Raw genomic sequence first — 23,847 nt, 5'->3', positions numbered from 1 at the left:
TAGTTTTGTGTCAGGTATGAAATATAAAGAAATTGAGCGTTACATTGGTTATGTCCGTGCCAGTATTTTAGAGATAACTACTAAATGTGTGTATTAGAAAGAGTGTGAATGAAAATCCCATATTTCTTCAAACAAGAAAAGTTTTTTTTTTTTTAAAAAAAAACACTAAGATGATGTTAATTTAAAACAACTTTACAACAAATTATAACAATGGTAAAAAAAAACAAAGGTTAAGAGACATTTTAAGACGATTTTAAGTAAAACCTACTCCCCACTTCGTTTAGCTTACCGAAGGCGCATGACCCATTCATTATCTAGTTCCAACGTCCACGTAATCCTCCTGCTCCATATATCAACAATTAATTTAATTTAATTTATTCTTCTTACCTTATTTCAATTTCCCTCCAAACCTGAAATTCACCCTAAATAAACCGCGAAAGGCCCAAACCCACTCAACACCCTCTAATCATCCACCACGTGTCCACACTCCTCAAATCCCAGCCGTCCGTGACAGGCAAGAGAGAGAAACACGCTGAAACCGTCAGATCAAATCCAACGGTCATAAATCACGCAACCCCTACCCGTTCACAACCTCGTTCAGATCTAATTTTCCTTTAAATACCCTCCTCCCCCTTCTCAAATTCCTCAACCTCTTCTCTCAGGGTAAACCCTAATAATCATTCTCTCTCTCTAAAATTTCCCCAATTTCTTTCTCTCTCTTCCAAAATTCCCAATTTACCCTTCCCTAAACCTGAATTTTGATAGGGGTAATTTGGGAAGAAAGATTTATTAGTGGTTGTTAAGTTGTTATGGTGAGTAGGAGTTGAAGGAAACGACGTCGTATTGAAGAAAAAAAAATTGTCGGAACAATGGCGTCGTCAATTGTAGCTAATCGAAATGAAATTAATTGGTCGTCGTCGTCTCATCGTCGGAATAATTCATTTTCTAATACTAATTTCGTAGGAAAATTTCCCCCTTTTGTTAACCCTAACCCTAACCCTAACCCTAATTTCAATAATTCTAACATTAATCAGTATAATTCATCTTCCAAGAAGAAATTATCATCGCATCAGATTAAAACCAGCGAAATTGACGAATTGAAGTCGGAAAATACGGCGTCGTCAAGCCACATTAATGAAAGAGAATCAATCGTCGATGTTTCCGGCGCTTCGTTCTCGCATTCCGTACGTTACGACATTTCAACGTATTCGAAAGCCGAGTTATGCAAGCTGAAGTCGCAATTCTTATCGGAGCTTGACAAAGTTCGGAATCTTTCGAGTCGAATTGAAGCAGGCGAAATCAACAACCTAACCGCGTCCAAGAAACGTTCCTATCCATTTCCACCGGAAAACGGCAACACCGACACGAAACGTGTTGCGGCAAATGGGAAGAAACGGTGTGTCGCGAGTCCTCAAGTGATGAAGATGTGTTCTACGGTGTTGCGAAAGGTTTCGAATCAGAAAGCCGGAATTTGGTTCACTTCACCGGTTGATGCGGTAAAAATGGGGTTACATGATTACCACACGGTAATTGATCGACCAATGGATCTTGGAACAATCAAAGAGAAGCTTGACAAGGGTTTTTACGATTCGCCGGAGGAATTTGCAGACGATGTTAGGTTGACATTCAACAATGCGCTTAGGTATAATCCTAAGGGACATGAAGTTAATACGGTTGCTGGGCAGTATTTAGCGTTGTTTGAGAAGTGGTTTAAGCCGATTTTAGCGAAATTTCAGGCCGAAAAGCAGGTGTTTCTACAGCAGGTAGCCCCTAGAAAGGTGTCGCCAGTGTTACCGGTGTTGAAACCGGTTAAGGAGGATGTTCATATGGTGGTAGCGAAGGTTGAGACGGAATCTAAGCCGGTAACTCCGCCTCCAATGCCGGTAACTCGGATGGAGATTGAGACGGAATCTAAACTTGTTATTCCGCCTCCAATGCCGGTTCTTGAACCAGCATTGCCTCTGGCTGCGGTGGTTGCGGAGGTGGTGGAGAGAAGTGGGGGCGGGGGTGGGAGTGGGAGAGGGAGGAAGGAGGTGAAGTTACCAAAGCCGAAAGCGAAGGATGTTAATAAGAGAGAAATGAATGTGGATGAGAAGTGTAAGCTGGGGGCTGATTTGGAGAATTTACCGGAGGATAAAATGGTGCAAGCAATTCAGATTATAAGGAAGAGAGACGGGGATGTGACTCAATGTGAGAATGAGATTGAGATCGATATTGAGGCGTTTGATACGGAGACATTGTGGGAGTTGGATCGTTTCGTGACGAATTATAAGAAGTCTGAGAGTAAGATTAGGAGGCAGTCTTTGTTGGAGCCTTTGAGTAACAACAATGTGGGTCATAGTAATGATACTACTTCTAATCAGGTAGAATTCCTACTCCAAATTGTGCTTGATTTAGTACATTTGTTGATTGATTTGATAATAATGTGTTGTTTTGATGAATTTGCAGGATGATAGGATGATGGTGGAGCTGTGTTCGATAGTAGGGAAGAAGGTTGATGGTGGAGGAGGTGATGTTGGGGAAGAGGATGTGGATATTGGGGACGAAATGCCGGTGAACAATTTCCCGCCATTGGAGATTGACAAGGATGATGATAAGCATCAGGGTGATGTTAGCAGTAGCTCTAGTAGTTCAAGTAGTTCTGACAGTGATGACTCCTCCTCTAGTGGTATATATTCATGTTGAACTTGGCCACATTTTGGTTCTTGTCTTCTTTGTAGCTAGCTGCATTGTGAATTTATGATTGCTGGTCTCAATTTGCAGATTCTGATTCGGGATCGTCTTCGGACAGTGATTCGGATGTCGATGATGCCCAATCACGGGACAACGAGTCAAAGAGCATTCACCGTTGATTGATTCTGACTGCATTAACCTCTTCTGTTAGTTTACTTAGTTTAGATGAGAATTGGACTCATTTGGGTTGTTTTTTTCAGCAATTTGGTACTCAAAAGTGTTGAGATCTCACAATTGAAATGTGCCCATTTGCATAGGGTAGACTCCTTTTGTACAGATAAGAGGAGGGATTTTAATGATTTATGTGATTCTTTAGTGGAACTTTTATATGGTGATCAAGAAGATGTTATTGAAAAGAGGAAGCTTGGAGTTGCACAATTATAATGTAAAGGTGGTAGTTGAGAAGTCACAAAATAGAGTTTAGAGGAAGCTTGTAGGTTAGTGATTATTGATTAGTGAAACGGTTGGTGTTGGCGTGCTTAAGACCGTCTTAACATAAGACCTTTCACCGGTTAGATGAAGAAATAGAAGTTGGTAGTTCTTTTAATTTTTTCTTTTGATTTGTGGAAGATTTCTAGAAGTATTTGGGAAAAGTCGGGATACTTTTGTACACATGACATCACCTTTTCTTTTTCTCTTATATAACAAGTGGAAGAATATTAATCCTTAAAAAGGAGGTCTTTTGCAATTTCCAAACTCTAATCGATTTTGGAAACATTGAAAAAAGATCATGAGTATGACAATGACAAGGTTTGAACTTATTTGTTGATATTTTGATATTTTGATTGTAACTTTGTACATTTGGTCAGACCAAAAGCACATGAATGATGAAGATATGTGGTGAAATCATATTTGTGGCATCCAAAGTCTTTTGAATTTTCATATTTTCTTCTTTGCTTAGCTGCTTATATGCTGGACCAGCAAGGTGTGTGTCCTTGTCCAGCTATTAAGATTCTTTTGCTATGTTCACATTGCTATTTATCCCTATTGAGTTGTGAGTCTTGTGACTCAAAAAGTTGATGACCATTTGATGATATTTTAGTCTTTAGATGCTTGATTGTAGCTCATAGTCCCTACTCCTTAGTACCCTGTTCCTGTTCATTTTGCTTTATATTGAAGTCATTTACGGGTCGCCTGTTTTTGAACTTGTGGGTCAAGGAGAACACAATGATTGTCTGGTTGATCTGTAGGGTGATCCATCGGGTTGAAGCTGGAACAAGAAGGTTGATCGATCAATAGGGTGATTCTCTGCTTATAGCTATTTAGATTTCGTTTCATGTGGGTGGTTCAACTGGCTTGTGATTAAGGATACTCTTAGGTTGTGAACTCGCTATGTGAAATTGTCTGTCCTTTGTCCTCAAGTTAGGTATGCGAATCCATAATGGGTTGTAGAGTTGGGGGATCGTTGTGTGAATTCTTGGGTTTGTTGCTTGGAGTCATGAGACCTAGTGATGTGTTCCTTTTGGTGACTTGAGAGTTGGGCTACTGAATTCCCCGTCATCCCCATTGACCTGCAGATCTTTTTTTTTTTCTTTAAGAAATTATATCACAGCATTTGCTTAACATATACTCGGTGTCCCCGTGTATAGGAATAGGCAATCTTGATAAAGAGGATGGTGGGAGCTGTGGGTATTTTGTGGGGGGACTGACATGCTTTAATATCAAGGCAAGTATTAATGCCCTGACCTACTACTACAAGGGTGGTTTATAATGTTGCTGGTGAAATCAATTTTGATTCATGGAAACTTTACATTCCCCAACTGTGAAGAAATGTGATATGCTTTGCTGCTTAAAAGTTACCCCAACTGCATTTGCTGCATTGCACATTATATCAGACATTGTTCTTCGTATATCGGTGGCCGATTATCACACATATAACGTTTTTTCCACTGGTGAATAGTGTGTTGAACAGGTGAATTCACCAAGAAAATGTTGTGATTGAGCTAACTTGATTTACAATTTTCATTGGTAAGGCCGTCTAAGACGGGTAATTCTGATGTATAGAAACAAAATGACTGTTTTTTATTGCAAGTCATTATGAAATAGTTTTTGGTTTCTTTGCTTATCTTTCTTCATACTTCCATAATTCCGCCATTAAATGTGCTTGTTTTCCGATGAAATCCCGTTTGTTATTTGTGATTTGTGTATTATGTATTCTTTGTGGGTTGTTAAAAGAAACTTGGACAGGGGACAGATGAATATATGATGGCTAAAGTAGCAAAAAAGTCCGGCTACTGTTAATGTTGGTTGCTTCGTCATTGTATTTATATATTCCTTCGCATAACTGTCATCACCTCCTTAACACTTCTACCACTCCTATGTCGCAAGTTTTGCTTTCTTAGTTAACCTTTCTTTTATTCTTTAATAAGTACACCCTCTATTTTTCTTTATATGACTTTCTCACATTTTGAGACACACACTTCTCTTTAATATCTCTCAAATTATATGCTTAAATATAGTGATACGTATACTTATATGAAAGAGTTTTTCATAAGTAATCTAATGGTATAATTTTTATAATTTTTTACCAAATATTTTGTTGCAAATATTAAAGTCAAAGGCTCGCCTCGAAAAAAGCAAAACGTCATATATTAAAAAGTGGAGGGAGTATATCAGTGTATCACTCTATGTTAAAAGGAGGGAGTATTAAACGGAGTAAACACGACTTCCTCATATTTTGTACCTCCCCACGAATTACAACATAATTCTGTTAATAAGTAGTCATGTTATTAAACCTTGACAACACTCGATTGGCTGATGAAAATTTTAAAATTCGACTATGTAGCTTGGTTTTAATTATAGAAACAATTGAATCTATAAGCAAAAGTCTCTTGCAGTCGTATTCAAATTAAATTAAATTAGTCTCAATCGAGTGTTTTACAACACCAATTAAAGTTGTGCATAGAATTACTGACGGGTGTGAGAATTATTCGTTTTCAATTTTCAAATGAACGAGTTAAATCAGCAAAAATATGCAGGAAATATTGACCCCACAAATTTATACATAGCCATGAAAAATTGCAATTTGTTTGCTGAATATATGTGACGTAATTTTGATCAAATAGTATAGAATTAAATAAAATGGAGGGAGTATTAAACTAATGTTTGGAATCATATAACAACATGATCTATGATCAAATACTCATTATATGGAATAATCTAAATTCCAAAGATTACATCTCAATTAAGTTCAACTTTATACAATACAATAAAAGAAGATTAATTCAGTTCCGAATATTAAGAAATGATTAGCGTAGGATCACAGCAACACTCGTCCAGTAGACAACAGCAACATAGAGCTGCAAGGCTGCAAATATTAACACATTAATCAGCCATTTCGCAATTAATTCGATTAACCGTCACAAATTAAGCTTATTTTTGTCATAAAACATACCATCCTTCAAGGAAACCTCGTTTCTGGTTCTGAGGGGGTGGCGGAGGTGGCGGAGGTGCGTATTGATATTGAGGTGGAGCCATCACCGGAGGTCCTTGGTAGTAACCTATTAAATTTAAAAAAAAAAAGTTCCTTAAAGAAATTTTATACTTTTTACAACTTGATTTTTAATCCAAGTTCAATATGAAACAACCGCAATATATCACAAATACTTGAGTAAGACTGTCCTACGGCTTACAACATTCTCATCCATTTCGTGCCATTCATTTTAACGATAGGATGTAGTATTACAACGATTTTACAGAAGACTAACTGAAAAAATACGGAGAAAAAGTATACCTTGGGCAGGGTAGGGTTGAGCATACTTGGGATTGGGATCATACATTTTTTTGATGAATATAACAAAATACACCAAAACAATAGGATAATAGGAATAAGTTTTAAGTTTTATGAGAAAATTAATAAAATGAAGAATACTTGAGAAGACATGGACCAACAATAGAGGTTTAAATAGTTGTATACTTGTATGATATAACAAAGGTTCTAGAAACGCGGTGCGTGCAATAAACAGAGAAGACTTAACCGAGGCTCCTACTTAATTATTCTTCTACTACCTTCTTTTCCTTTCTTTTACGTTCTTCTTATGCTAAGAATATATGCGTAATGTTAACTTTTTGAGCATGGCTTATCTTATGACATTCTCTTTGGCTTTAACTGTTTTAATATAAGTAAATAAGTTAGAGATCGTCGATATTTTTATATTTTTTTATTTTTATGAGGATATTTTAATCAAAGGTAAATAAATTGATGGGGGTGTAAAGTGAGTACTCCGTATTTTTTTTTAATAGCGCAGGGCCTAACACTTAATAAATGTTTATGTTATTAACGTTTCTGTGAAATTATAGTATTCAGGAAAATGAAAATACGTCACCTGGCCGATGGCATTTAGTTTCAATATTATAAGTAATTACTTCGATATGCAATAAAGTAACTAAAAATCTAGGGTATGGTGTCTTAGATCTTAAAAATAAGTTCATATCGAATTGCTTATTAATCTGGGTACCCTTCACAAAAAGTATGTAAGAAGGTGATATTGAAACTTAATACAATCGATAAATTCTCCGTCGAAGGATGACTTTCATCAAAGACATGCTAGAGGGGAGGGGGTGCTTAGCCGTTTTGGCATATATTCCTTGACTTGTGAAATACGTATGACATATGCGACTCCGCGGGAATAATGTTATGTGCTACTTTACACATTTTCATACAAAAGTAATGCCTATAAAATACCTTAATTCTTAAGGCATTAGTAGTCCAATACAATTATCACGTCATTTCCAACTTTCACGAAGGTTAATTCCCCTCAAAGCCCATGTCTTATAAAGCCTAGTACTGAATGGACTCTTTGCTATGTAGGCCCAATTTTTCAAACCCGACTCAAACTTGGATGTGTAAGATGATGGCCTCTTTATCTTTTCTTCGTTTCTTACCTTAAACTAGAGCTGTTTAATGGTGCGGGCCAGCTCAGACAAGCCCCTACACAAAGGCCAAACTTTTTAGCCCGGTCCAGCCCAGCATGGACCGCTCCTCTCAATGGGTCCGACTAGGGCCGCATTTTCTTTGGCCCGATCCCAACCCAAAAAATTACGGTAGAAAACAAAAGTGGTCTGGCCCGTTGCTAAGTGGGCTGGGCTCTGACGGGACAATCTAACACTGGCCCAACCCAGCCCAGTCCTCACTACTCATACCGTGCCTGGGCTACTAACTCTCAGCTCGGTCCAACCCGTCATGGCCGGCCGACCACACACCCCTATTTTAAACAGTTAGACACTGTAATGAATAGAGAGTTGATCTAACTTAATTAGAGCTTTGGAATTAACATGTCGGGAATGGTAATTGTATTTAAGAGAGACAACAAATTTTAATTATGTAAGAGTATGGGAGGAACAAGTAAATTAATGTAAATAACTTTTTAGAAAAGTTAAATTTTTGAAAACTAGGTTGATTTTGAGGTACGTAGTTTAGGATTTGATATTATGGGGTACTAAAGCCAAGATCTTAAATTTTCAGATGTTGAACTAGTACCAATGCGATATTTGTCATGTTAAGAACTAGCTTGCATTATTTGTAAAATACTCCGTATAAAAGAAGTAATTTACCATTAGAGTGGAATAAATATCGACTTTAAAACATAGTAACTTTACCAAGTTGTAAGTAACTTGATCTCAGAAAGGCAAAAGATAAATTTTGTCGATCCATATAATAAACAAAGGGATTTTAATTAGTTCATCACTCGGAGAGTATATAGTTGTTGAAAAGCAAAACTTGGAAATCAAGATTGTTAATTGGAAATGCTCCGAATAAAATTAGGTTTTGTATTTTTTTGGCTTCCTTTTTTACCATGCTGGTATGGCATCACATATCTCGCCGTTGTCTATGGTTGTCTTAATAGTCACGCATTTCGTTTGTTCCCTTTGAGTGTGTATTTTATTAGAATAGGACACATTAGGTAATTAAGTTTGGTGACTTTTTGTGTAGGAAGTGTACGTTAAATAATTAACAAGAAAAACAAACTCAAAGCTTATAATAACGTACACTTCGACTAGACAGTGAGTGATGCAAAAAGGACGAATACAAAGTTAATACTGGTAGCTTGTCGATAGGACGAGCATTCCTTTCTAATACGCCTCTCTATCATACTAGGATTAATAATTTAATATCTCATTTGTCTATGATTTCATTATTATACAACTAGTATAGATCCCGCGCGAATGCGCGGTTTTTGTAGATAGGTATTGTTCCGGGTGTAATTCCAGAGCAAGTATTGTTACCACCCGTGGCTTGTAGAATGATGTCTTGAGTTGGATTCCTCACGTCTCTATCGTTCCTCTCGGCCGCGTACTCATATCCAAGACCCTCGGCCGGCCTGCCATAGGTCCATCGGCCGAGGGTAGAACGGTCTTTCCACCTGCTAACCACTTGGCCACTACGTGACAAAAGGTGAAAGTCTATAAATACTCCTCAACCCTCATTGAGGAGAGGATCCATAAATTAACCTAAGAATCACTATTCCTCACGTCTCTATCGTTCTCTTCGGCACGCCTCCGAGAACCCGTGCCTGGGCCGCCTCCGGATCCAAAGCCTTCAGCTGCCTGTCCATCAGCTCGTTGGGAGCTAGTCTGCGATCAAGCTTGGTAGCCGTAGGACGTCGTTGAACAACCTTCCCGTCCTTATCAAGCCCCAACCTCTTTAAGGTCTTCTCGGACAGATCCTGGCCAAATCGGTCTGCAAGAAATCAAGCAAGAGTTACATAAAGGAAGCGAAACAAAGCTCTAAAACAGGGATACAACAGGCAAAAATGGGCCTCACACCGACCCCGCTCACCCTGATTGAGGGCCGGTATGAGGCCGACGCGGCAAAGCAGCTCATCCTGAAGGATAATCTGAGTCGGGGGCAGCCATCCCTTCTCGGCGTCAAACAAGAGACGCCTGCTTTTCCTCCGCAGTAAGAGGGACCATCGAAGCGTCCATCTTAACTTTACCCCGGGAGACACATCTCTCATATTCTTCCCGGTTCTCACACCGCAAGTAAACAAGGCTCGGAAGGACCGAGGCAATGGGTAGTCCTCGTGCACTTGGACGTACACCCACCGCCGTTGCCGCCCCCTACAAGAAGTAAGCTTAGACACGGAGACGACGCCCGGCTCCGTCCCGCACGCCGTACCACCCCACTTTACCGGGGATTGACGGCCGTAGATGATGAAGGCGGCGGAATAAGTTAACTGTCGGGACCCCCCCCTAAAGAGACAAAGCCACACAAAGCCGAATATCGTCCTCATGGCCAACGGATGCAGTTGAGCCACAGCGACGTTCATAGCTTTGATGATGGCCATGACGTGTTCATTCAAAGGAAACCGAGCCCATACTCCGGATGCCCGATATACACGCCCGATGTGACCAGGGGAGGGCAACAGACCGCCCCCCTCCTCGGGGACAACGATCTTGTACCCATCACCGAAGAAAAAATGGCCTTCGAAAAGAGTCCCGCCGGAATACAATTGCGAATTTATTAGTCCGCACGCGATCAAGACCAATGCAGGCAGCTCGCCATGATCCGGGACAGACGGCCTCTCAACAACGAAAGAGTCCTCTCACCATCGAAGGAGTCCTCTCGTCATCATCGGCATCATCATCCTCATCCTCCCACTCCTCCTCGATTTGATGGATCAACTACGGGAGAAGGAGACCTAGGACCCCCAAACCTTATCGGGATGGCCTCTAGTATCCCCTCCCCATCAAGACGCGACGGAACCCCCGCGCCAAGCGCTAATCCCAGCGTCAGCGAAACATGATAGCAATGATTATTTAACAAGAGAAGAAAGGAAATTTGTTTGTTTACCTTAAAGAAAAACACTCGCCGGAGTAGCAACCCTGAAAATTAGAAGACAAAGAAGGCCTTGGAAGTTTAGAGAGAAGAAAATTTTGGAGAATGAAATTGGTGGCCAATTTCACGGAACAACTGCCCTATTTATAGGAAAAAGCCCATAATAAAGGACCAATCGAGAATGACCCATGAAGCGTCGGCCAATCAATCAATGAAAGGTATTACGTGTCGGACATGCAACCACGGAATGTCAATCGTCGCAACAGCTTAAACGTCAATCAACGCAATGGTGATCAAGCGTCTTCAACACGCCCCTTCATATCTCTGCCTATTCATTTTCCTCAACAAATTCCTAGGTATCTGTTCTCCGCCGGCCACAAGATCAACCATGCTAGGGAGCACCGGCCTGGGGGGAATCAAAAACAACCGGCACTCTCAACCCTGGTCTCGGCCAGCGTCACTTTCTCTTCCACATCGGATGCCCTTTACGCATCCATGCGGAGGGGGAATATATATGGTACGGCCTAACAAGAACCAGGCCGAGATAGAAGAAGCCGATACAGAAAAATTTCAGAAATCACTTTCGCAGAATATACGCTCAAAGATACATCGGAGCCCATACCACGGCATAGACTACGGCTGGGGCAAATTGATGGGGCATATTCCGCACCGTCGACCAAGTCAACATATTGAGCAAGGTCAAAAATATCCACAACAAGTCAACGACTTAGATAGACGATCTAGCCGATGCAACCCATCGGCTGTCACCTGGGGTCTCGGCGACAACCACCAAATGTAATGACACATATCCGCGTACTCATATCCAAGACCCTCGGCCGGCCTGCCATAGGTCCATCGGCCGAGGGTAGAACGGTCTTTCCACCTGCTAACCACTTGGCCATTTGGCCACTACGTGACAAAAGGTGAAAGTCTATAAATACTCCTCAACCCTCATTGAGGAGAGGATCCATAAATTAACCTAAGAATCACTATTCATCTGGTAATATCTTCCTTATCTCTCTACAATATATCCCTAGTCAGGTAATAGCAACTTATCCTACTAAGTTCACTGACTTGAGCGTCGGAGTGAGTACGCTTGGCACAAAGTCAAGCCCTCAGTTCGTTCATTGTTGCAGGAGAGGCCGAGAGGAACGATAGAGACGTGAGGAATCCAACTCAAGACATCATTCTACAAGCCACGGGTGGTAACAATATTTGCTCTGGAATTACACCCGGAACAGGTATATTAGAGAAAATAATAATTATACTAATATTATTTAACTCAATTTGACATTTTATTATACAATTAAATATTAGTGATGTTTTGTATTAAGAGGTATAAAGAATTGGTTCAATACTTCTAATCCGTATAAGATTTCTGGTTTCTTGAAACAACTTTGTTAACTTTGTATGAATTTATATCCACCAAAAGCGTAATATAACTGTTAATTAATGTCTTTAATAATACAATCAGATAAGATGTGTTATAATATGGAGTATATACTTATGTATATATGTTAAATAAAAAAATTAACCGAAATTTAAACGTTTCACATAGTATCAAGCAAAGATAGATAATTAAAGTGTAAGGAGAAAAATAGGCTAGAATAGGTTAGAATTATAAATTTACTAAACTAAACAGTTAGGCCCAATTGTAGATATGACATAATTTAAGCCCAATTATAGAGTAGTTTTCATTTAGGCGGGAAACTATTGGAGGTTTCTTATTCTTTTAGTTTAAGGGGGATATGACTAGCTAAGTATATCCTTAACCACAAATTGTTTAATAAGACGGTCTTATGCTATAAGACCATTCCATTAACTAGAAGATCAAACATATTGCAATTCAAGCCCAATACAATAAAGGAACCCAAATTCTTTTATTATCTCTGACCGTCAGTCTCCCTCTATTCTTTTCATTCACTTCTACTTTCCCAGTCACACCGTAATTTCATCCGCCGGGTTCGCCGCCTTCACTGCCTGTGACCTCATTATCTGTCTCGTTCAAGGACCTCAATGCTTCCAACGCAAATCCGTAAGTTTTTAAAACAATAAACTATGTTGTCTAATTAAAACAATCAATCATGAATGATATAATAGTACATCATTTATGGAATTAAAGACACACCCAAAGTTTTGAACATGAACTTCTCATCATAAAACTACTATTCAATAAACTAAAATCTACCTCATAAAAAATATAGAAGAAGCTATCCGTCAATCAATCATAATGTATAAAAACTTCAATAATAAACTTGTTAGTTTTGAAGTTAAAAATCTTAGTTGTTAATATAAGTTCATGGGTTGAGTAACTTACAAATTAAAGTTTTTAATCTAAAAATATAAACATTGAGTATTCAAATATGAAACCTCCAATTTCAAATCCAAATCGGCATGTTGGCTTGATCGGCGGAGACGATGGTGGTAAAGATGGCGGGGACCGAGAATCACAAGGGCGGCAGAGGTGTTTGTTCATCGTCTGTTTCATGGAATGATGGTTACGACTTGAAGGCTTTCATTTTTATTGGTTTTGATTGTAAGACTTTTATTGGGCTACTTTTTCCTATTGGGCCCGTCCTATCCTATAGGACGGTCCTATAGGAGAGTTGCTGATCCTTAACGGTAATGTTGAGGATGAATGACAACTTACTAACTACTCGTTTATTCTAAATAGTCCTTTTAATCATGTGAATCTTTACGAATCTGACCCGAAAGATGGTGAACTATGCCTGAGCGGGGCGAAGCCAGAGGAAACTCTGGTGGAGGCCCGAAGCGATACTGACGTGCAAATCGTTCGTCTGACTTGGGTATAGGGGCGAAAGACTAATCGAACCGTCTAGTAGCTGGTTCCCTCCGAAGTTTCCCTCAGGATAGCTGGAGCTCATTCACGAGTTCTATCAGGTAAAGCCTTACAGTTCTTTGATTAACCTTTTAACATTTATTTTTACTTGTCTAGTTAAAAATTACACATTGTAAAATATAAGTTTCTTAATAATTTAGTTTCATATTATAATTTGACTATAATATATAAGTTGATTGAGAACAAAGTTATATTTGCGAGTTCTTATAGTACAAAGTTGACTAAATTCTACTCAATAATAATAAAAAAAAAATGGGCATGCGCCCGCATGCCCAATAGTTTAATACATTTATATAGGACTAAGATTCTGTCCATTTGATTTTATTGTCCTTTTTTTTCCAAAATTTATTCCAAATTAATTGTTATTTTTCTAAATTTAGTAATAAGTATATACACTATAAATTACTCACTATTGTCAGTTTATTACCTATTAGTATAGATCCGGCGCGAATGCACGTTTTTTTAGATAGAAATATCGGAAAATTCACGTGGTACCCTCGAACTTTGTCATTTTTCACGTGGTACCCAACTTTTTAAGTTTGTGCACATGATATCCTTGAAATTTGATTTTCAAGCACAACATGTCCTTTTTATCGTTTTTAAAATTTTCAATTGAGCATAAATTATAGACCAGAAATCGGAATTGACTAATTTTTTTTTCCAAATTGATTAACTCTTCGAGATCTATAAATTGATAAAACGAAATTGGTCATTCGGAAATTTATGATCGAAGATATGTTTGATTTGAGGTTTTCGTTAAAAAAAACCCTATAAAATGTCAGTCAACAATTTTTTTTTCTCAAATCGTAGATTATGACGAGATAATCATTTAACGAAAAATTATTGGCCGATTCTGAATTCCGATCTAGGAGTTATGCGCAATTGAGTTTTTTTACAGCGACAAAAAGGATATGTTGTGCATGAAAATCAAACATGGGGGTATAATGTACACAAACTTAAAAAGTTGGGTACCATGTGCAAAATGGCAAAGTTCAAGGGTACCACGTGAATTTTCCGTATCTATATAAAACCTGATATTTAACTCAATTTGATATTAAATTGTAAAATTTATATCTCTTATTATAAATGTTTTGTGTTTCCATATTTCTAATGGAGCCAAAACTCATTACTCTTTGGTTATGAATTATAATGGAATAAATCAAAATGGCTCACTAATGTGGCTGCGCTTCTTTCTTTTGTGAAGTAGCGGTCCTTCGATGCAGTTCTCGACGCAATTTTCATCTTGGGTCATACGGAAACAGCCTCTTTGTGTAATTGTGTTGCTAACACAAGGGTAAGGTTGCGTACATCCGACCCCGTACCTCGCAATTTGCGGGAGCCATTGAAGCACTGGGGTAATGTTGTTGTTGTCGTATTATAAATGTTTTGTATTAATCGGTGGAAAAGGGAAAGTTCAACATAATCCAGTTGAACCAAGTGGTGTTAGTCCAGTGGTAGCTGGGTTAAACCTTGAAGTTTGCAGAAATGCAGGAGTTGAGAGGTCTCAGGTTCGACTACCAGCTGGGGCGATGATCACTTGGCAACGCGCTGCGGCCCAGAAGGGTGGCTACGTGGTCCATGTGGTGGTGCGGGAATGCATGGGCCCGGGGGGGACTCAACCCCCTCGTCATCAAAAAAAAAAAAAAATCCAGTTGTAAATATAATATAATGAAAGCCCAATTACAGATATGATATAATAAAAGTTCAATTACAGATATGATATAAAAAAAGTCTAATCCAGTTTGCCAAACACATTTTTATATAATCGATTCTACCTTATCAATCCTAATTTTCAAATATCTTATCGATTCCTTTCCAGGTTTCGATTAGAATTTTTCACTTTTCAAATCCTACCTTTTTCGTGTTTCAACTACCTTTTCAGGTAGTTTTATAAGATAATTTTTTTCAAAGGATGGTAATCATGCTAATAATAGGGATAACCTTTGGTGATTAGTAATCGTTCTCTTAAATATGTAAACAATTAAAGTGAGGTTGAATAACGTAGTAGTGGTAGCCGAAATTGAATTGATTAAAATGGTGTCACCTGTGCGATGCAGAGTGGTGATGGACCAACCAAGGACTCAATTTAGCGGTCTACAGTCAGCTAGACAGTTAATACTTACCCATCTATAGACGCCACGCCTCCTAAATAAGTCATAACTTGCCCCCACTTCAATCATGTACGTTGGTCTTTGCTTGCATGAATCTATAACGGACGTGTGTAATATGTGTATTGATCGTCTCTATTCCATTTACTTTCATTTTTTGTGATAGAATAATACTCATCAATGGTTGTCATTTGGGTTTGGCACGAAAAATAAGGAAAAAAGAGAGGGGTCAATTATTAAATTACAAGTGGAATAAATTGAGTGTAAATGATTAAATTGCTAATCAAGTAGTTCATTCTTAAAATAGAAAAAACAACAATTATTTGAGACACTTCAAAATAGAAAAGGACAACAAATGACCGGGATAAATAGAGTATTTAATACTCCCTCCAATTTTCTTATATCTTCCCTTTTCTTTTGGACACACAAATTAAGAAAGGGGGAGAGAGAGGAATAAAGTATTGGTAAATATTGTAAATTGTAAAGTTCATAGGAGAGATAAAATAATAAAGAATGAATAAAGTAGTGGGAGTTGTTGATTTTTAGGAGAGAGGAAAAAAAAAATGAATGAAACTTACCAAAAAGGAAAGAGGGAAGATAATCAAACTTGTGTGAAAAAGGAAAGAGGGGAGATAATAGGAAATTGGAGGGAGTATTATTCATTTCCAATCCCACTAAGTGTGTGTTTAGCCTGACTTTTAAAAATGTTGTTGGCCTTAAAAACAGTTTTTGGTCAAACACATCAATTATTTAAAAATTAAAGCAAAATTTCTCAAAAGCTAAAAAATCATCTTTTTACTCGGAAAAATAGAAGCAGCAATTTTCTACTTCTGGTTTTGAAAAACACTTTAAAAAAATTAAACTTAAAAAATAAAAACTTATTTTTAACAAGTTAAGTCAAACATGCTCTAAATAATCGGCCCTTAGATTATTTCGGAATATAATCAGAAATTTTGAGAAACAAATAATGAAAGGAAACGAAGATGACTCAATTGGTAGGGCAGAGTACGGATCGGGTATTTGATCCAAAGTGCTAGTTTGGATCGGATATCCATATTAAAAATCCTGAAGTTAGATATCCAATATCCAAACCAAATGTTTCGGATATCCAATGTTCGGGTATCCAAAATAATCGGATCGGATGCGGATATCCATACTTTTGAATTTACTTTAAAATTAAGTTTGAAACACGATTATATTCATAGTCTTACATGATGATTTTCTTTAGTATTCTTATTCCAATGTTCTCAACATAAAATTTAAGTACCACCTAGATATTTCTCTAATATTTTAAACATTAATTAAGTTGTTGTATCAATTAAAATTTTATTTTCTCGAAATTATACTAGAAAACTATAGTTTCGGATCGGATCGGATATCCAAATGTTTTAATTCTAATATCCATATCCAAACCAAAACCAAAGATTTCGGATCAGATATCCAAACCAAACTTAACTTTCGGATCGGATATCCAAACATTCGGATCAGATACGGATCGGATTTTTTGCTCTGCCCTATCAATTGGGGTGTAATATTCACTTGCTGAGGAATGGATTAGTAGAAATTGTTAAAATAAACTGAAATGTACAAGTAAATTACTCCATATCACTTTTGGAGATATTCATAACTTCATAAGTAACTAGTAAATTACATATGAATTTAGATTGAAATATAAATGAGACATGGTTATTTCACAATGTTATATATACTTGCTCTATTTTTTGGAGAATCTCTTCCATTTGCACTAGTTAGTTTTAATTGTGATTAAATCGAGTTAAATTACAAGGCAATTAATTTCAACTACCATGAATTCATGATCTAAAAATTAAGAAATATGATCAAAGTAGATCACTAACATACTAGTCGATCGCGCTAATAAATTATCAATAACAAACATCACATAGCTTTTACTTGCTAAAATTTACAAAGTAACTATGTATTAAACTATCCACCATCGAAGTTTCAAAGTATAAAATGATCGATAATTACATTAACTTACCTTTTATAATTGGTCTTGTTTAAGACCGTTTTAATTTCAGACTTCTCACAGCCCCTTTGTTTAATCGGTGTAAGAAGTCTTTAAGATGAGAAAATTTGGTTGGAAAAGGAAAGTGATGGAGGAAACGAGTGAGAAAATTACAAAAGTGGGTGACGAAGCATAAACAAGGTAATGTGTAAAAGTTAAAATGAAACACGTGTCTATGAAGGCATGAACAATACATTGTTCTCACTACAAACGATACGGATAGGGTACAAGTCATATCAATCTGACAATAACATGTAACCAACTCCCTCATTCGCAGGTAACATACATCTAAACTCCAAAACGCCTATTTTCCGCACATTATCGTAAACAATCTAATAAAACAGATCAAAACCAATATAATAAGGGACATGTTAAATCCCACACACAGTTTTACTAATTCCCGCACATTTTTTCACTTTATTCCAAATTTACCCCTCTCATTTTTTACTCCCATCAAGAAAGACAGGCAAAAACCTAAAAAGTATAAAATCCCAAAATTTATCGATTGCTTGAAAAATTCATATGATGCTGCAATGATGTGACTATGTTGATGAAAGTTTTGTTATATGATCTTATTCATTTGTTTATGTACAAAGTGAGCAAAATGGATTCATTGATGGTATTGAATCTCAATTAATAAGGGAGATTGAAAATTAAGAGTCACGCACGATCCGAAGTAGTACCCTGCAACCACCACCATCGTACGCCGCCGACCACTACAAACAACAAACTACACCATACTCCGGCCAAACCGCAACGTCCACTGAGGCATATTCCAGCCAACCCTACTACCGACAACAACCAACCTCTTTAACAGTAAAAAATTAAAACCCTAACTGTAAAATTCTTTTTTCTTTGACAAAACATTCATTAAATCAATTAAAGGACATGTATTAATAAAATTATTGATAAAACGACAGAATTACTTCGGATATGTGTGAATTAAGATCTCTAATTGACGAATTATTAACGAATTGGTTTAGTATTGAGAGGGAAAGAAGGGAGAAAACTTTTTTGGTTTGATTTAGGAGGAAGGGTAAAGTTGGAATAATAAGATAAAATGTGCGGGATTTAGTAAAACTTTGTGCGGGATTTAGCAATTGCGTATAATAATTTGTTTTCTTATTTGATTGTTGCAAGTTTATAACAGTTGTCTTTGTTCTATGTGCATGATTTGAATTATAGTTATAACGAAAAATGCACGCGGTGCCCTTAAACTTTGATGTTTTGCCCGAAATACCCAATTTTTTGATCCGGAAATCTTTAAGAGGCTATAACTCGTGTTTACAAACTCAGAAAGTAACGATTTTTTTTTTCAAATTGATTATCTTTTCGAGACATACGACATGAAAAAAAAATTGTCGCGTTTGGAATTCGTGACGAAGAGATATGGTCACTCAAAGTTTGTACGGTAAAAAAAACTTTGACGTACAAAAACTCCTAGCCACGGGATCCAAATACGACAATTTTTTTTTTCAAATCGTAGTTCTCAGAAAGATGATCGATTTGAAAAAAAAAATTATCACTTTCTGAATTCGTAGACACGAGCTAATATTAGGGCTGAGCAAAGAATCCGATATTTGATCCGAATCCGATCCGAATTTTTGGATATCTGATCCGAAAGTTAAGTTTGGTTTGGATATCTGATCCGAAATCTTTGGTTTTGGTTTGGATATGGATATTAGAATTAAAACATTTGGATATCCGATCCGATCCGAAACTATATTTTTCTAGTATAATTTCGAGAAAATAAATTTCATTTGATACAACAACTTAATTAATGTTTAAAATATTAGAGAAATAACTAAGTGGTACTTAAATTTTATGTCGAGAACATTGAAGTAAGAACACTAAAGAAAATCATCATGTAAGACTATGAATATAATCGTGTTTCAAACTTAATTTTAAAGTAAATTCAAAAGTATGGATATCCGCATCCGATCCGATTATTTTGGATATCCGTAACATTTGGTTTGGATATTGGATATCTAATTTCAGGATTTTTAATATGGATATCCGATCCGAACTAGCACTTTGGATCGGATACCCGATCCATACTCTGGCCTACGAGCTATAGCCGCTTAAAGTTTTCCGGAACAAAAAATTGGGTATTTCGGGCAAAATTCGAAACTTCAAGGGCACCGCGTGCATTTTCCCCTAGTTATAATGACCATTTTATAAGCTTAGAAGAATTGGAAAATAAGAATACCAATTTACGATATTTTATCAAACACAAATTTCGATATTTGGAAGAATATAATAAGCGATAAAGCGATAGACTTTGTTTTTTTCGGCTGAAAGGAGCTAAATTGATGAGTTAAGCTAAATTAAATGAAGTTAGAGTTAAGAGTTAACTTGTTAAGAATGAAATAAACTAAACTGAATTTATTAGAGGTGAGTTAAACTAAAATACGGTGAAATTAAAGCTAAAACAAACAAACATGGTCTTACAAGAATCTGCACCTTATTTGATCCTAACTTTTCAATGGTAGAATACATTTTTAGATGTTAGTGATATTTTAACCATAAACCCCATTATTTCTACGAAAACCACGAGCTTAATCGTCGGCTTATTTGTAGGGCCATAATTGGCAATTGCCCATGACACAAACAAACACAAAAGAAGAGACATACTGAGCAGCAAGCAGAGTACAAAAAGAATACACACACAGAGTAGACCACAAATAGCCTATTCAAAATTCTCTCCATTTCCTATAAATAAATGGAGAGATCATTATCTATCAACGACTCAGATTGTATTGTCAATATTGAATGGTTTATGATTTATATATGCATAAAAATAAAGAATTAATAGAGTATTGATGAAATAATATTATTAAATGAATTTATGAGAGAAAATTGGGAGAAAAGAAACGGGGGGAGGATACTTGTTGTTGCAAATAGCCGATGCAATTTCAAGGAGTACATTCAGTCATTCACCAATCAACTATGGTGTCAAGGACACTACACATGCTATCCCAAAGCTGACTTCACACCCAACGTTGCCCAATTATTGTCCATCACCTCATCAACTTTCCTATTCCATTTTTAATATTTACCCCCATTATGCAATTAATATGATCAGGTTTATCTTGTAAAACAAATCCTTACTTGAGACGGTCATAACTCACAAGTTATTAACAAACATTAGTTAACTACATTAGAATTATGTTCTTTAATCCGTTTACGTTTATAAGAATACTACTTGTATTTCGTAATTATAATTAACTTGAAATATTAACTTTTATTACAAGTATACTACTCCGTATCACATATTTTAAATAGAATAAAATTTTCCCTGCTATAGTTATTACTTATAATTATAATTCTACTAATACGCGGTCATAGTAATAAAGAAATTAAAAGTATTTGATCAAAACTTAGAATGAAGAACATTCGTTTCTCCGAACTATAGAGAAAAACTAATCCAAATAATTTAATTCTCGACATAATCATCATCTTAATTACCATGAAAATAAAGCGGATTAACGAAAAGACACATACAATAACGATTTTAAACAAAAGCACTTAAAAACAAAAATTACTCCGTACCATAATTATTTAGATTTGTTTTGCTTGTCATGATCATACGGCTGCTGGAGAAGCAGCCGTAACTCTGTGACCAATCTTCCCATCTCCAGATCCTCTCCTCATATCACCACTCCCACCACTCACCACCACCGCTGCTGCTGCAGACATTCCAGGAAACGGTGGTGCTACGACCCCACCTTGCTGACCTGGAGCGTAAAACACCTGCCTCCCTGTTGCGTTATCGTACGCGCTCTCCGCCTGCCTAACGACCTGTGCCCCTGCTGGCATGCCGTACACCGGCTGCTGCTCCCTGTACACTTGTTCCGTTGATATTGGTGGTTGTTGCGGTTGTACTGGATAGTATCCTCCTTGATTTGGTCGTATTATCGGCTGCGCGTGGAACGCATTTGCTTGTGGTTGCGCGTGCATCATGTACACTGGTTGTTGTTGCTGCTGAAGTTGCTGTTGCTGAAGTAGTTGTTGTTGATGTTGCTGTTGGTGCTGCGGTTGCTGAAATTGCTGTTGCTGAAGTTGTTGTTGAAGTTGCGGATTATATTGCTGATGATGATGCACTTGCTGCGGATGTTGCGGTGGCTGATTCGGATGTTCAACCGGCTGCCAATAACCTGACGAGATTTGCGACGATTTTTGATACGGATCGACAAAACCGTCATCATTTTTCGACGAATACATCGCATTCTGTTTCAGCTGGTTTTGCATCTGAAGATGCTGAAACTCTTGAGCCGAGATTTGAAGCCGGTTCAAATCATGAACCATCTCTTGCTCACGAACCGGGCCGGGAACCGGAACCGGAACCGGTCCTCTTTCCAAACCGAACAAAAAATCAACATTACTATGAACCGGCAGCGGGACTGACACCGGTAAAGGAGGAGGAGTAGGAGAAGGAGAAAGAACCCGAGGAGCATCCAAACTGACAGCGTTCTGGAGGTTGCGATGGTCTACAAACTTAACATCTCGAACCGGTTCACTTCCCGGTCCAGATAAAATCCCGGTTTCAGAACTAGCCGAACCGAACCGGGCTTCACCCGAACCGCTAACCTGTTGATCAGTAAACAGAAACAATCTAAGCCTAGCGACTTTACCAGAACCACGCAAGACACGATCAAACTCCTGCATCATAAGCTCAAGATCATCGTCATTGGTAACGGAAATGAGCGCGTCAAGGTCTTCACCGGGAAGTTGATACTTGAAAGTGAAGGAAGTCGTATCGGGTGAGACGAGCGAGGCGAGCTTGGAGTAGAAGGAGGTGAACTTAACGTTGCGGTCGACAGAGAGGATTTTGGTGTCGCCGCCGAGGTAGGATAAGAGATTGTCGTGGGTACGGGGTTGGATTTTGCCGCCGTAGCTGACCATGAACTTGACTTTGGTGGTGGAGTTGGTTGAGTGGTCTTCGAATGAGGATGGGGCTGAGTTTTCGTAGTCGAGGTCGCGGGAGCGAGGAGAGGAGGTTGTTGAGTCTGGGTAGGTGTAGGGTGGGTAGTTATTTGTGTCCATTTTGGAGGGTGAGGAGGAGGGAAGGGTGGTTTGTGAAGGATGTGTTAAGAGAGTGGGGAAGGCATAGATGATTGAAGGAATGAAGGGGGAAGAGATGGAAGGGTAGTGGTATTTGTAAGAGCACCCACAGTAGAGAGGAGGTTACATTTCTCTTATTTTTTCACTCACCCTTTATTTTTACGACACCTTAACATCTTTTCATTTACCTTATTTTTCATTATTATCATCCTCTTCATTTATCTCCTCTAGTTTTCTTACCACAATAGAGAGGATCCTCTTAAATTGTTAATCTTACTTTAAATAATCTCATATTTGATAAATAAATAAATTATAAAACACAAAGAAAATAATGGTTGGTTAGTGACTGCGCTAACGTTATGTTTCTTTCTCTTTCCTCTAAAAGTAGAGGAAGAATAATCTTCCTCTTCTTCAGAGGGCATGTAATATACGCCACAATAGAGAGGATGTCCTCTTAGAAGAGAGAGAGGGGGTTAAGAGGATGCACAATCCTCTCTATTGTGGGTGCTCTAATGGGAAGAATTGAAGGGTATGTCGAGTAATTATCCCGTAAAATCGTTATATGATAGAATGATACTCCCTCTAATTTCCTACTATCTTCTCTCTTTCTTATTTTACACAATTTTAATTATCTTCCCTTCTTACTTTTTTTTGGTAAATTTCATTTTTTTTTTTATTAATTTCTCTCTCCTAAAAAATCAACAACTCTAATTACTTTATCTATTTTTTATTCATTATTCATTCTTTATTATTTTCTCTCTCTCCTATAAACTTCACAATTTATAATACTTTATTCTACTTTATTCCTTTTTTTCTTAATTTTTCTTAATTTTTATGCTCAAAAGAAAGGGGAAGATAAAATGAAATTGGAGGGAGTACTTCAGTATACAATGACTTTATGTAAACCTTCTAAAAAATATCTCATCTGTTTTAATTATTTATTTATGTTTTATATTTTTTGTGACAAATATTTTAATTAAAGATAACAAATAATTAAAAGGAAGTATTTAGTAATGGAGAAGTTAAAAGTGGTTCTACGTGCTAATAAGAAACACAAATTCTCATTATAGACGAACACTAACCGTCTATACGTATAGACGGATACCATTTTCCCTCACAAAATGCCCATTTGCCATAAAGTGGGAAGCACATGGGGGGTGCCCCACCTTGTTCCCCCTACCCATTTTATTAGAGGTCTTTATCCATCTGTTCGCCCACCCGGCTATACCAAGACCTATTGAATAAGAAATGGTCAATGTTAAGTAGCAATCAATCTTTC

General features: G+C 37.4%; 2 protein-coding genes and 1 long non-coding RNA gene across 3 annotated transcripts; 1 reads left to right on the top strand and 2 right to left on the bottom strand.

Annotated features, from left to right (window-relative positions):
* The first annotated feature begins 401 nt into the window (after positions 1–401).
* LOC141648184 (transcription factor GTE2-like) lies at positions 402–3,406 on the top strand. The gene is made up of 3 exons (XM_074456678.1): positions 402–2,363; positions 2,449–2,668; positions 2,764–3,406. Exons 1-3 carry the CDS (start codon positions 870–872, stop codon positions 2,850–2,852), a joined length of 1,803 nt encoding a protein of 600 aa, XP_074312779.1. The 5' UTR covers positions 402–869; the 3' UTR covers positions 2,853–3,406.
* Positions 3,407–5,826: 2,420 nt separating this feature from the next.
* On the bottom strand, positions 5,827–6,606 carry LOC141646342 (uncharacterized). Its single transcript, XR_012545517.1, has 3 exons — positions 6,467–6,606; positions 6,128–6,233; positions 5,827–6,040 (listed from the first exon to the last, which is right to left on the bottom strand). It is a non-coding gene; the product is annotated as an uncharacterized LOC141646342 (long non-coding RNA).
* A 14,297-nt stretch (positions 6,607–20,903) lies between these two features.
* Positions 20,904–22,674, bottom strand: LOC141648183 (uncharacterized). Its single transcript, XM_074456676.1, has one exon. The coding sequence runs from the start codon at positions 22,548–22,550 to the stop codon at positions 21,090–21,092; it is 1,461 nt and encodes a 486-aa protein (XP_074312777.1). The 5' UTR covers positions 22,551–22,674; the 3' UTR covers positions 20,904–21,089.
* Between the last annotated feature and the right edge of the window lie 1,173 nt (positions 22,675–23,847).

The sequence above is a fragment of the Silene latifolia genome, chromosome 3, assembly GCF_048544455.1.
Source record: "Silene latifolia isolate original U9 population chromosome 3, ASM4854445v1, whole genome shotgun sequence".
Taxonomy (NCBI): Eukaryota; Viridiplantae; Streptophyta; class Magnoliopsida; order Caryophyllales; family Caryophyllaceae; genus Silene; species Silene latifolia.
This window is presented reverse-complemented; position numbering and strand designations above follow the sequence as displayed.